Consider the following 11,402-nt stretch of genomic DNA (forward strand, 5'->3'; position numbering starts at 1 on the left):
CGCAGCTAGTTAAGCTGAAGAAGCCTGGGAATAAAGTTTGAAACAAGGTTAATAAAGTTCTTTGCCTAGGAAAAAAAAATAATAAAAAAATAAAAACCAACTTTGGAGAAGAGACGGTGCCGGAACACACAGGGGTCTGTCTACACAGGAGGTGTGAAGCCGTCGTGCCCAGTGTCCGAGCAGGTCAGCCCCCTGTCCCCTGACTCCCCGGCCCCCGACTGTCACCCCCGAATCAGAGATGGAGCAGGAAACCCTGAGGGGTGAGGAGTGACTGGGAACGCAGAAGAGCCGGCTTCCTAGGCAGGCGCTGACCACAGCCAGGTCGGCAGATGAGCTCGGGGGTCAGTGCGCTTTGCTTTTTATGTTTGTGTAACTGGACATTTTAAGAGTTTGACCAGAGACACCGTGAGAGGCTGAGTTCCGTTCACTTTCACATGTGCGGTCATGGCCCTGCTTAGTCCTTAATGAGAAGTTTTCAAAGATGTGGGTTGGAACTAAAGGTTTCTCTTGGCTCTCTCACTTTTGCCAAGTTAAAAACAAAAGGTCCTTGTGTAATGGCTCGTGCCCCAAGATGTGGGGTGAACCCGTGCCTATCTTGGGAGCCCACAGACAGACCTGCCCACTTTTCTCCGTGGTGGAGTCTTGCATCTCTGGCTGGAGGTCCGTGAGCATGGTCTGCCCTGTCAGCCAGCACTCCTGGCGGCCACGCACATTGAACATTTAGGCCACAGGGTGGGTGGCAGGGGGCGCCTGGGGGTCTCAACTCCAGGAGACAGTGAGTCCAGTAGCCAGACTGGGGAAGCTGGGCACCTGGGCCTTCAGAACAGCTAGAACTAGGCTCGCTGTCCATGTGGTTGGCATGTGCTCAAAGCGGCTTCCTGCCGATTTTGCCACCAGAGATAGAACCTGATGGCGGAGGCCGAGCCCTGAAGGACCGGCCGTCCTTCCCCCTCCAGTTTGACCCCTCATCCCCACCCCGTTGGCTGGGCAAGCCCCTGGGCGCCAGACGTGGCCTGATTTAGCACTTTGTCCCTTGGGGGCAGCGGCGGGGGCAGCTCCCTGGCCCGCCTCTGCACTGGGAGCCGTGGGCTTCTGTCTTTCCCGCTTTGATGCCGATGCGCACTTTGTGTATGGACAGCATTTGTGTTGCCGTATATAATACATTTTTATCATTTAAGAAACAACATCCACAGTGGCATTAGAGGCTATGTTAAATCAGGAAAGAAAATTCACCTACGTCCCTCCGTCCTCCCACGGATGACGTGGCGTTTCTGCGCCTCTTTAGAGTCCTTTCAGTGAGGGTTCTCCTGTCTTCACTGGGTGTCTCCATGGAAACCCGTGGCACCTCTGTGCTCCTGCTCTTCCAGCTTTTGTGGGATGCTCTGCTTGTTGTGGGTCCTTCACGCTTGACCTCTCACGGATAGCTCTCTCCTGACCTTCACACGTAGAGCTCCCCCTTCTCCCTCTCCTCTTGGAGTATTGGGTAGATTTCTAGGCAGGAGTCCTTGGGTCAAAAGGGGTAGCCCTAACGCCCCTCCTTGCCGGACCTGGTGCAAGTTATCATTCTAAGGTCAATCAAAAATTTGGGCTGCAGCCCCCTCAGTCCATCCTAAGAAAGCCACCTGCGTAAAGGTCTATTGTGGAAATGGGGTGATTTGAGATTCTAGTTACAGAAGGTTCCGAGGCTCCCCTGGAGTGGTGTTCTCCCAGGGATAGGCCCCGCAGTTAGCCCTTCCTGTGTGCCCAGCACACTGCTCGGGAAGCTTCACTCCTGCTACCCGACCGGAAGATGCTTCTGGTGCATGGGCCTTGGAGGAAGAGCAACTTTGGGTTTGGTTATGCCATGTCGTATCCTCTTTCCTTCTTCTCTGGAGCACCTGGAAGTGAGGACTGATGGCACATGGGCGTGTGTGGGAGTGTGTACCCCTGGGGGCTTCTGCTACACTTGGAGACCATCAGCCTGGCTCTGTGGAGCTGGGTTTGGCTTCTGGTGGTCCTGTTTTTAATCTCTCTCATGCATTGCTTCGATGGAAAATGGAAGGACTTGCTGCTTACGTTTCAGAACAAAGTTGTAAAATTTACGTTCTGTGCCTGATGCGAGGAGCAACCCCTTCCCAGCGTTTTGCTGGGTTGGGTTACGGCTTCACATGAACGCTGCTCAGCCAAGTCATACTGTGTCTGGAGTCACCTGCCGGACTCCCATGCACACCCACCTGGGGCACTGGCGGAGCCCTTTAGGGGCATCCTTGCTAGAGAGCAGAGAGGAAATCAGTCATTTCAAAACCTTTTTGTTTTCTTTCACCCAGCAAAAAGATGGGACCTTTGCTGCTGGAGGCTACATGCCCCCTCTGCGGTTTAAAGCGCTCACCCTCTCAGTCGTGTTTGGAACCATGGTGGGTGGAATCATGATCCCCAACGGTAAGTGGGAGGGCTGCTCTGGGGACTGGTTTCCTGCCGGGTCTGTCCTCTCCCCTGTCCTCCATCCTTGCTGTGACGTGGAGGGACCCTGGGGTGTCACTGCCTGGAGTCTCCGTGCTCAGCCAAGACGCTCAGCGTCTCACGTCACCCTCTCTAGTCTCCTAAAAAAAAATCTAGAGACTCTCTTCGAATCTTCCCCCCCCACCCCCCGCCCAGAAAGGCATGGGACAGTGTAGCGGCCTCAGGGAGCCACAAGCGTGTGGAAAGCTGAGCAGGTGAGCCCCGGGTTGACCCCCGGGTGGGGTGCCCGCCTGATGGGTGGAATCAGTGGTGATACTGTTTGTTGACCCCTGAGTTTATCAAACAGTTTGATAAACTGAGTTTATGCATCACCAAGGGAGGGGAAGGGCCTGAGCGAGATTCCTGTTGTCACACGCTTCCTCCCAGACACACGGAGCTTACGTCATCAGATACTGAGTGGAGCCCACGTGTGCTCGCCCAGCTAACCAGCCAGGCGCGCACACGTGTCCTGGGACCCGTCCTGCTCCGTCACTTGCCGAGCGTGGTGGAGAGGGTGGTGATTTAAGATGAGCCATCTGAGAAGCCCCCACTGGATGCCAGACGCTCTGTGGGGAGCCAGTGCGGTGCTGTAGGCCTCGCTCGGTGCTGGGCCCCTCCCGCCTCACCGAGGCGCACACCGTCAAGGGGGAGAGCCACGTTGCCTCATTTCACTGGCCAGGAAACTGAGGTGCAGGGAGTAGGGAGCTTGCCTGAGACTCCTGGCTGGAAAGCTGCGGCCTCTGGTTCTCACGGGGCTGCTGATCCCACACTGTTCTCTGTCTGTGGTATCAGACAGGATACTCTTCAGAAGGCTGTGCCCCCACTCCTGCTGGTGTTCTGGAGGCGTGCGTACATAGGCCTAGCGGCAGGGCTGGCTTGCCCGCCTGTGCTTGCTGAAAGCCTTCATTCGGGTCCTTGCCGGAGCCCCTGGCGCTCACCCCCTCCTGTTGCTTCTCGTTCCCAGTGGAGACGATCCTGGGCCTCACGGGAGCGACGATGGGAAGTCTCATCTGCTTCATCTGCCCGGCTCTGATCTATAAGAAAATCCACAAGAACACCCTTTCCTCCCAGGTGAGTGCTGCTCATCCCTGCCCAGGACCGGTCTGGGGTCCTGTTCTCAGAGGAGAGTTTCTTAGTACAAAAGGTACTTGGTTCTGAAGGTCTGGGAGACGCAGGGCTAGGCCACGCCGCTACCACTGTATGTACGGAGGTTCCCAGGGGCCCGGGGCTGTGCGTGTGCGTGTGCGTGTGCGCGTGCGGCACCAGCTTACTTCATCTGAGCGTCGAAGACTGAACCGCTTTTCCCCAAATATGTGTCTGTACGGTGGCTGGACCATCCGTGGGTGCGTGTGCAGCATGCTCCGTGCCCCTCCCCCGTCCCCGTCCCCCACTGTCTCACGGGGGGACGGTCTGGTGGGGTCCCCTCTGCCGTGCTCTGCTGTCACGGAGAAACTGCGATGATCCTCCGTGTACATGAGTGTTGGGATGTATTTGGGAACGTGTTTGTAGAAAGCTTTCTGGAAAAGGAATCCGTGTGTCCAAGAGAGTGAGCGTGTGTAACCGGCGTGGCTCTGACCCACGGCCCACGCAGAGGTCAACGCTGTCGCTTCCCAGGCGAGCCCAGGCCTCTTTCCCTCAGCAGCCTGCAGGGACGTCAAGATCTTTCCGTGTGTTCATGAGCTACTGCATTTCTTTTTCTGTGAACTGTCCACGTGTCTTGCTCACCTTTTATGGACTTAGACTGAGCTTTTTCCTTTTGGGATGTTTTGGTAATGGTTTCAGGAGTGCCGTAGAGCAAGCATGCGGCAAAGCACCTAATTCTCCATACAGCGTGATGACCGTTTGCCAAGTGAACCCAGCCACGGAGCCACCGTCCAGGGCAGGTTTAGAATATTCCAGCACCCAAAGCTTCCCCGGGCGTCTCACAGTCTTTCCCCTCCAAAGGTTACTGCTCCTCTGTCTTCTAACGTTTGGGAATAATTTTGCTTGTCCTTGGAGTTGGTGTAAACAGAGTCTCAGAATACGTGTTTGTGTGTGTCTGGCCTCCTTACTCGAGCGTCACGTCTGAGGTCGGCCATGTCGCTGTGGGGTGGGGCAGCCTGCCCATTCTCGCTGCTGTGGGACACTGCGCCGTCCCCCGGAGCACACAGTGGGGCTCTCTGCACGACTAATCTGTGATGTGTGTCTGCGTGTGCGTGACTCACCGAGGCAGCGTTGTTGGGTCCTGGGGTTATGTCTGTCCAGCTTTAGGAGATTTTGCCAAGCTTTTTCCAGTTTTCCCAAAGTGGTCCTCCGGCACCATGTTAGAATTCTAGCTGCTTTATCCTCTGCTGTCCCTCTCACACATGCTGCCCTTCCGAGGGGTGTGCAGTGGTACTTCATTTGGGTTTTAATTTGCAATTCCCAGGTGACTATTGATGTTGAGCACCTTTTCACGTGCTTATCAGCCGTGTGAGCGCCTTTCTTTGTGAAAGTCTTTCGCGTCTTGCCCCGTTTTACCTACTGGGTTGTCTTCTTAATGATTTGTGGAAGTTTTTAAAAGATTCTAGATCTAAATCTTTTTTCAGAAATACAGATCAAAAATGTTTTCTTTCACTCTTGGCTACCTTTTCATGTTCTTCATGATACCTTTTCACCAACAGGTGTTCTTCATTTTATTTATTTTTATTTTATTTTTTAAGATTTATTTATTTTAGAGCGTGCATGCGAGTGTGTGCAGTGGGGAGGGGCAGAGGGGGAGGGAGTGAGAATCTCAAGCAGACTCCGCACTGAGCTTGGAGCCCGACCTGGGGCTCGATCTCACCACCCTCAGATCACGACCTGAGCCGAAACCAAGAGTCGGACGCCCAACTGACTGCGCCACCAGGCGCCTCAGGTGTTCTTCATTTTAGCATAGTTCAGTTTGTCACCTTTCTTTTTGGCTGGGCACTTTTTATGTGCTGCCCATTTATAAGGTCCTGCAGATAGCCTTGTCGGTTATGTTCTAGAAGCTGTTTATTTTATTGTCCACATTCAGATTCGTGCTCCGTCAGGAATGGATGGGGAGGTGGTGCTGTCATCAGTCCCCTGTGTACCCGGGGGGAGTGCCGGGGACACCTCTGTTGCTGGTCTGTCAGTCCGTCCTTGTCCTCCTGTGGCCCTGCTCCGAGTGCTGTGGCTTTACAGCGAGCCTTCATGGTGGGCGATGGGCCCCCGTGACCTTCATTCTTCTCCCAGAGGGTCTTTCCGTCACTGGCCCTTAGCGTTTGCAGCTAAGTCTGCTTGCCAACCTCCTCCCGCACAGCCATGTTGGATTTTGACAGGGTTGTACCAAACCATGGACTGAAGGACTGACCCTACTCTTCAAGTCACAGCATTCCCCAAGTTTCCTTATGTCTTCTTTCGCCCATGGCTTCCTTATTTTTTTTTTTAAAGACTTTATTTATTTATTTGAGAGAGAGAATGAGATAGAGAGCATGAGAGGGGGAAGGGTCCGAGGGAGAAGCAGACTCCCCCCCCTGAGCAGGGAGCCCGATGCGGGACTCGATCCCGGGACTCCAGGATCATGACCTGAGACGAAGGCAGATACTTAACTGAGCCAACCAGGCACCCCTGAAAACATAATTCTTTTTTTTAGATTTTATTTATTTATTTGAGAGACAGAGAGCATGAGAGGGAGGAGGGTCAGAGGGAGAAGCAGACTCCCTGCCGAGCAGGGAGCCCGATGCGGGACTCGATCCCGGGACTCCAGGATCATGACCTGAGCCGAAGGCAGTCGCTTAACCAACTGAGCCACCCAGGCACCCCTGCCCATGGCTTCTTTAGACGTCCAGACTTTGGGGGATTTCCTAGTAATCTCTTGTACCGATTTCTACCATGATCCCATTGTGGTTGGAGAACACACACTTAAGAATTTGAATTTCAGTCCTTTGACATTTTTGAGACTTACTTTGTGGCCCAGCATATGGTTTGCTCTGATGGATGCTCAGTGGGCTGTGTATGGTTAGATCGGGTTTACTAACTGCGATTTTATGTGTTCTTGCTGTTTTTTTAATCTTGTTTATCAGTTATGGGAAAGATATGACAAGTTCACTGTAATTGTAGATTTGTTTATTTCTCCTTTTAGGTGTGTCAGTCTTTGCTTTTTATCTTGAAGCTGTGTTATTAGGAGCATACAGTTTTAGGATGGTTATGTCTTGTTAAACTGACCCTTTTCCCTGTGAAATGTCTCTTTTTATCTTTGGAAATGCTTCTGCCCTTAAAGTTGGCCTTGTCTGATATAGTGTGACTAACCTGGCTTTGTTTTGGATTTATATTTACACAGTACCGGTTTTTTGTCTTTTCTTTTATGATCTTTCTATGCCTTTATATTTCCAGTGTGCTTTAGATAACAGCATACGGTTGGCTTTTGTTTTGTTTTGTTTTTATACAGTTTGTTAATAGGAGTATTTAAGACTCTTTAGAATGAATGTAATTACTGATTTTGGGGGGATTAAAGCTTCTGTCTTACTCTGTTTTTTACTTGTCCCATCTGTTCTTTTTTGTTTGTTTCTTTCTTGCTGACTTTTGGATAAATCAAACATTTTAAGTATTCATTTTTTATTTCTCTGTTAGCTGGAGTTGCACATTTCTGTTCTAATGGTTATATAAGGCAGTTTAATATGGATCCTTGGTTTATTAGAGTTGACTATAAATTGTTTTTACCACTTCACAGAGAAGGCAAGTATCCCATGATATTTTGCCTTCGTTTACCCTCCTTTGGCCTTTGGTGCTATTGTTTCTATGTATTTTAATTTTATGTATAAAACATTGTGAGTCGTTATTATTGTTTTAAATTGCCAACATTTATTTATATTGATCCTTTGCAGCCTCTTGGTTTTCTGTCACTTGGTCCTGTCTTCTGGTGTGCTTGGTAGTTTGTGGCCATTGTGTTTGAGAAATGGTAGAGGTTCTGGATGATGCTCTCTTCCAGCAGACAGTGGGTGGGCAGAAGGCCTGTGTTCGGTTAAGGGGAGTCTGTTCCTGGTTTGCCTCACTCCTAGGGCACAGCCCTTTCAGGGTCTTGGCTAAACGCCCTTGCCCTCACATTGCTAAATTCTCTGCTTAGCTTTGATTGGCTTGGCGGCTGCTCTGTGTGCCTCTCTGCATAAGCTTGGCATGTACCTTAGGGGAGAATTACACTCAGAATGTGGGTGCCCTTCTCTGAGAATGGTGGCTGCCCGAGTTCTGGCTGCTGGAGAGCCATCACCCCCTCACCCCTCACCCCTGGCACCTGCCCGAGTGTCATGCAAGCTCCAGGCTGCCGTTTTCTTGCCCGGTGCTCAGCACCACAGATCAGGAGGAGCCTGACTTTGTGGGGCCTCTGTGCTTACCTCCTTCCTCCGAGGTCTCACCAGCAGTCTGGGTGGCCAAGGTTGTTTGCCAGTGTCTTCAGTTGGGCAATTTTAGTGAGTTTTGGGAACTCCTGATGGCAGGAGGAAATTAACCAGCCCACTGCCCAAATGTTTTTCTGTTTGTCAAGTCCCAGAGTTTTAGTCCCTCGGACTCTTTTAGGGGAAAAAAAGTCATTGTTAGAGGGGCCCTTCCTTGGGGCACCTGGGTGGCTCAGTTGTTAAGCATCTGCCTTCGGCTCAGGTCATGATCCCGGGGTCCTGGGATCGAGTCCCGCATCGGGCTCCTTGCTCAGCACGGAGCCTGTTTCTCCCTCTGCCTGCCACTCCCCCTGCTTGTGCTCTCTCTCTCTCTGACAAATAAATAAAATAAAAAATCTTTTTTTTTTTTTTTTTAGATTTTATTTATTTGAGAGAGACAGAGATAGTGAGAGAGAGAGCACAAGTGGGGAGGAGAGGGAGAAGCAGGCTCCCCACAGAGCAGGGAGCCCAATGTGGGACTCGATCCCAGGACCCTGGGATCATGACCTGAGCCGAAGGCAGATGCTTAACCGACTGAGCCACCCAGACGCCCAATAAAATAAAAAATCTTAAAAAAAAAAAAGAAAAGGGCCCTTCCTCTTCAGTATTATTTTTAAACATTCTTTCTTCAGCTCCAGTGCTTTCATGACTTCGTTTTTTCATTTAAATCTTTGATCATCTGTGTTTTATTTCGGGGTAAGAAACAAAGCAGACTCCATAGCTGGCAGCTCGCTGGGGCTGTCCCTGCTGTGCAGGGTCACCACTCCCACGTGTCAGATCTTGCACAGACTTGGGCCCAGTTTGGGACTCGCTCCCTTGTGCCACCAGCCACGCTGTAGCTGTGGTAGCGGCCCCCGCTCCGTGGCGCGCTGCTCTGGAAACTCTCTTATTTTATTTTTTTTTAAAGATTTTTATTTATTTATTTAACAGAGATAGAGAGAGAACACAAGTAGGCAGAGCGGCAGACAGAGGGAGAGGGAGAAGCAGGCTTCCCGCGGAGCAGGGAGCCCGATGCGGGGCTCGATCCCAGGACTCCAGGATCACGACCTGAGCTGAAGGCAGCCGCTTAACCAACTGAGCCACTCAGGCGCCCCTGGAAACTCTCTTATTTTAATTTGGATCCACCTTCTTTTTAAGTTTGTTGGTTTATTTTTAGTAATCCCCACATCCAGGGTGGGGCGGGAACTCACGACCCTGAGATCAAGAGTTGTGCGCTTCCTGACTGAGCCAGCGGGTGCTCGGCTTGGGAAACATTTTAATTCTGATCCCTCCTCCTCACTTCTATTGATGACGTTTCTGGATATGCTCACCTTTTCGTCTTCCATGTGAATGTTGGAATTAGCCGATCTGACTCATGAAACTAAGTCCAGCTTTATGTTTTTTCGGTCTCATCGGAATTCTTTGAAGCTGTAGGTTAATTTAGAAGGTGTTGTCTGTGCGCTCTGGCGAATCCGTGGTGTGTGCTGAGCAGCTTTACGTGCAGTCAGGGTGTGGGGTGCAGCTGCGCCTCCAGGCCGCCGGATGCCCGCGGGGCCCGCAGCGTGCGGGGCCAGCTCGCCGTCTCCTGGTGCAGCCGCGAGAGCTCCTGCTGTAACCGCTGAGCCTGGTGTGGCTGTGGCTTTGCGCGTGGGAGCGAACTGCACACTCACACACCTCCGCAGCCACTACGTGAACGCACGTGGAATTGTGTTGAAGAAGCGTCCGTCCGTGCCTGCGTTACCGTGGTTTCTAAATCCAGAAAGCGCACTGACGTGCATTAGCCATTTGTGAGGACAGTAAAGGTTCTCTCTCTGACCTAGTGCCCTGATGACTTGTGTATCACAAGTTAGTTCTGGAGCGGACCGTCTGACCGTGGCAAACTGTTCGTACGTACTGCTGAGCTTTATCTCCGAACATGCAGCTTTAGTGTTTTGAGGAAAATGGATCTTCCAAGGGACAAACTTGGCAATGTGGCTGGAGTTTGGTGCGCACAGACCTTGGGTCTGGAGGGCACCTGCTTGATTCCTTTCTCCCTTCTGACCCGGGAGCTCTGGCTGCTTCTCCCGCGGAGGGTGTGGACCCGGCGTCAGGCCCGGGGTCCGCTCTCCCCGGCCTGCCTGATGGCTGGATACAGGCCTAGAGAAGAGCTGGACAGGGGTGCGTGGGTGATGGACGTGTCAGGACTGGGCTGCAGGAAGTCTCAAAAGGAGTGTCCTGAGAAGCATCGTCGTAGGAGGTGCAAGGACTATGGACACACAATGCGCCCTTAGTGAATCGAAAAGGAACTTTCTCTGCCATCATGAGTTCATTCTTGATTTTGAGAATCTGAGAAGTTGGAGGATCTCTCCAGTCTGGACGTGGGTGGAGGTGTTGAGAATTGACGCGCTGCGGCCTGGAAGCCAGCAGGGGGAGCAGGAGCTGCTGGAGGGGCCCCGAGGAGAGAGCAGGGGGCTGCCCTGGTCACAGGCCGGCGCTGTGCTCCTGGAAGACCATAAGTCAGTGAATACGTGACACTGAGACTTGGAGACAGCGAGCCACCCACGGGTCGCTGTCTGACCTCCACCAGAGCACGGCTCCCAGGCCTTCCAGATGGGATCTGTGGGCTGCGGGCGGGCTGCACACCGACCTGGAGACCAGACTCGGGGTGTGTAGCTGCATGGCGGCCGGAACCCCTGCCTCCAGGTGTGTTTCATCAGGAGGAGCAGAATTTGAACCTGTGTGTTGTTCAGACAGGCTTACGTGTAAGCAGTGAAAGTGAATGCTTCCTCCCCCCATAGGTGCTTTTTTGTTTTTTTTTCTTTCTTTCTCTTTTTTTATTTGAGAGAGAGAATGAGAGAGAGAGAGCACATGAGAGGGGGGAGGGTCCGAGGGAGAAGCAGACTCCCCCCCCTGAGCAGGGAGCCCGATGCGGGGCTCGATCCTGGGACTCCAGGATCATGACCTGAGCCGAAGGCAGTCGCTTAACCAACTGAGCCACCCAGGCGCCCCTTGCTTTTTTGTTTTTGAGTCGGGGACCTCAACAGATCTGGAGGCTACAGGTCATGGCTTGAGGGGTGCTCTGGGACACCATGGCATGTGGGGCCCCAAGGCCAAGCCCCTGGTTTTGCCAAGCTTGGGCTAAGGGTCCAAGTTAGGAGAGAAACTTCTGTTGTCACTTCTCAGCAAGGTTGCTTCTGCTGTTGGTTGGGGAAATACAAAATGCAAGGGATTTAAAGTGTCCTTCTCAGGGCGCCTGGGTGGCTCAGTCAGTTATGTGTCTGCCTTCCGCTCAGGTCATGATCCCAGGGTCCTGGGATCGAGCCCCGCATCGGGCTCCCTGCTCAGCGGGGAGTCTGCTTCTCCCTCTCCCACCCCCCCTGCTTGTGCTCTCTCTCTCTCTTTCACTCACTCATTCTCTCTCTCAAATAAATAAAATCTTTTTTTTTTTTTTAAAGATTTTTTATTTATTTGATAGAGAGAGACACAGCGAGAGAGGGAACACAAGCAGGGGGAGTGGGAGAGGGAGAAGCAGGCCTCCCACAGAGCGAGGAGCCCGATGCGGGGCTCGATCCCAGG

The 11,402-nt window shown here is 52.3% G+C and overlaps 1 protein-coding gene across 5 annotated transcripts in view; it reads left to right on the forward strand.

Annotated features, from left to right (window-relative positions):
* Positions 1-11,402, forward strand: part of SLC38A10 (solute carrier family 38 member 10) — a 41,336-nt gene that overhangs the window by 16,430 nt on the left and 13,504 nt on the right. For all 5 annotated transcript variants that reach the window (XM_081804272.1, XM_081804273.1, XM_081804274.1 and 2 more), the window contains 2 exons: positions 2,307-2,418; positions 3,443-3,549. In XM_081804272.1, the coding sequence (XP_081660398.1) occupies positions 2,307-2,418; positions 3,443-3,549 (219 nt within the window). The remainder of the gene's footprint in view (positions 1-2,306; positions 2,419-3,442; positions 3,550-11,402) is intronic.

Source organism: Leptonychotes weddellii, chromosome 15, assembly GCF_054177405.1.
Source record: "Leptonychotes weddellii isolate Sample4059 chromosome 15, ASM5417740v2, whole genome shotgun sequence".
NCBI classification, from domain to species: Eukaryota; Metazoa; Chordata; class Mammalia; order Carnivora; family Phocidae; genus Leptonychotes; species Leptonychotes weddellii.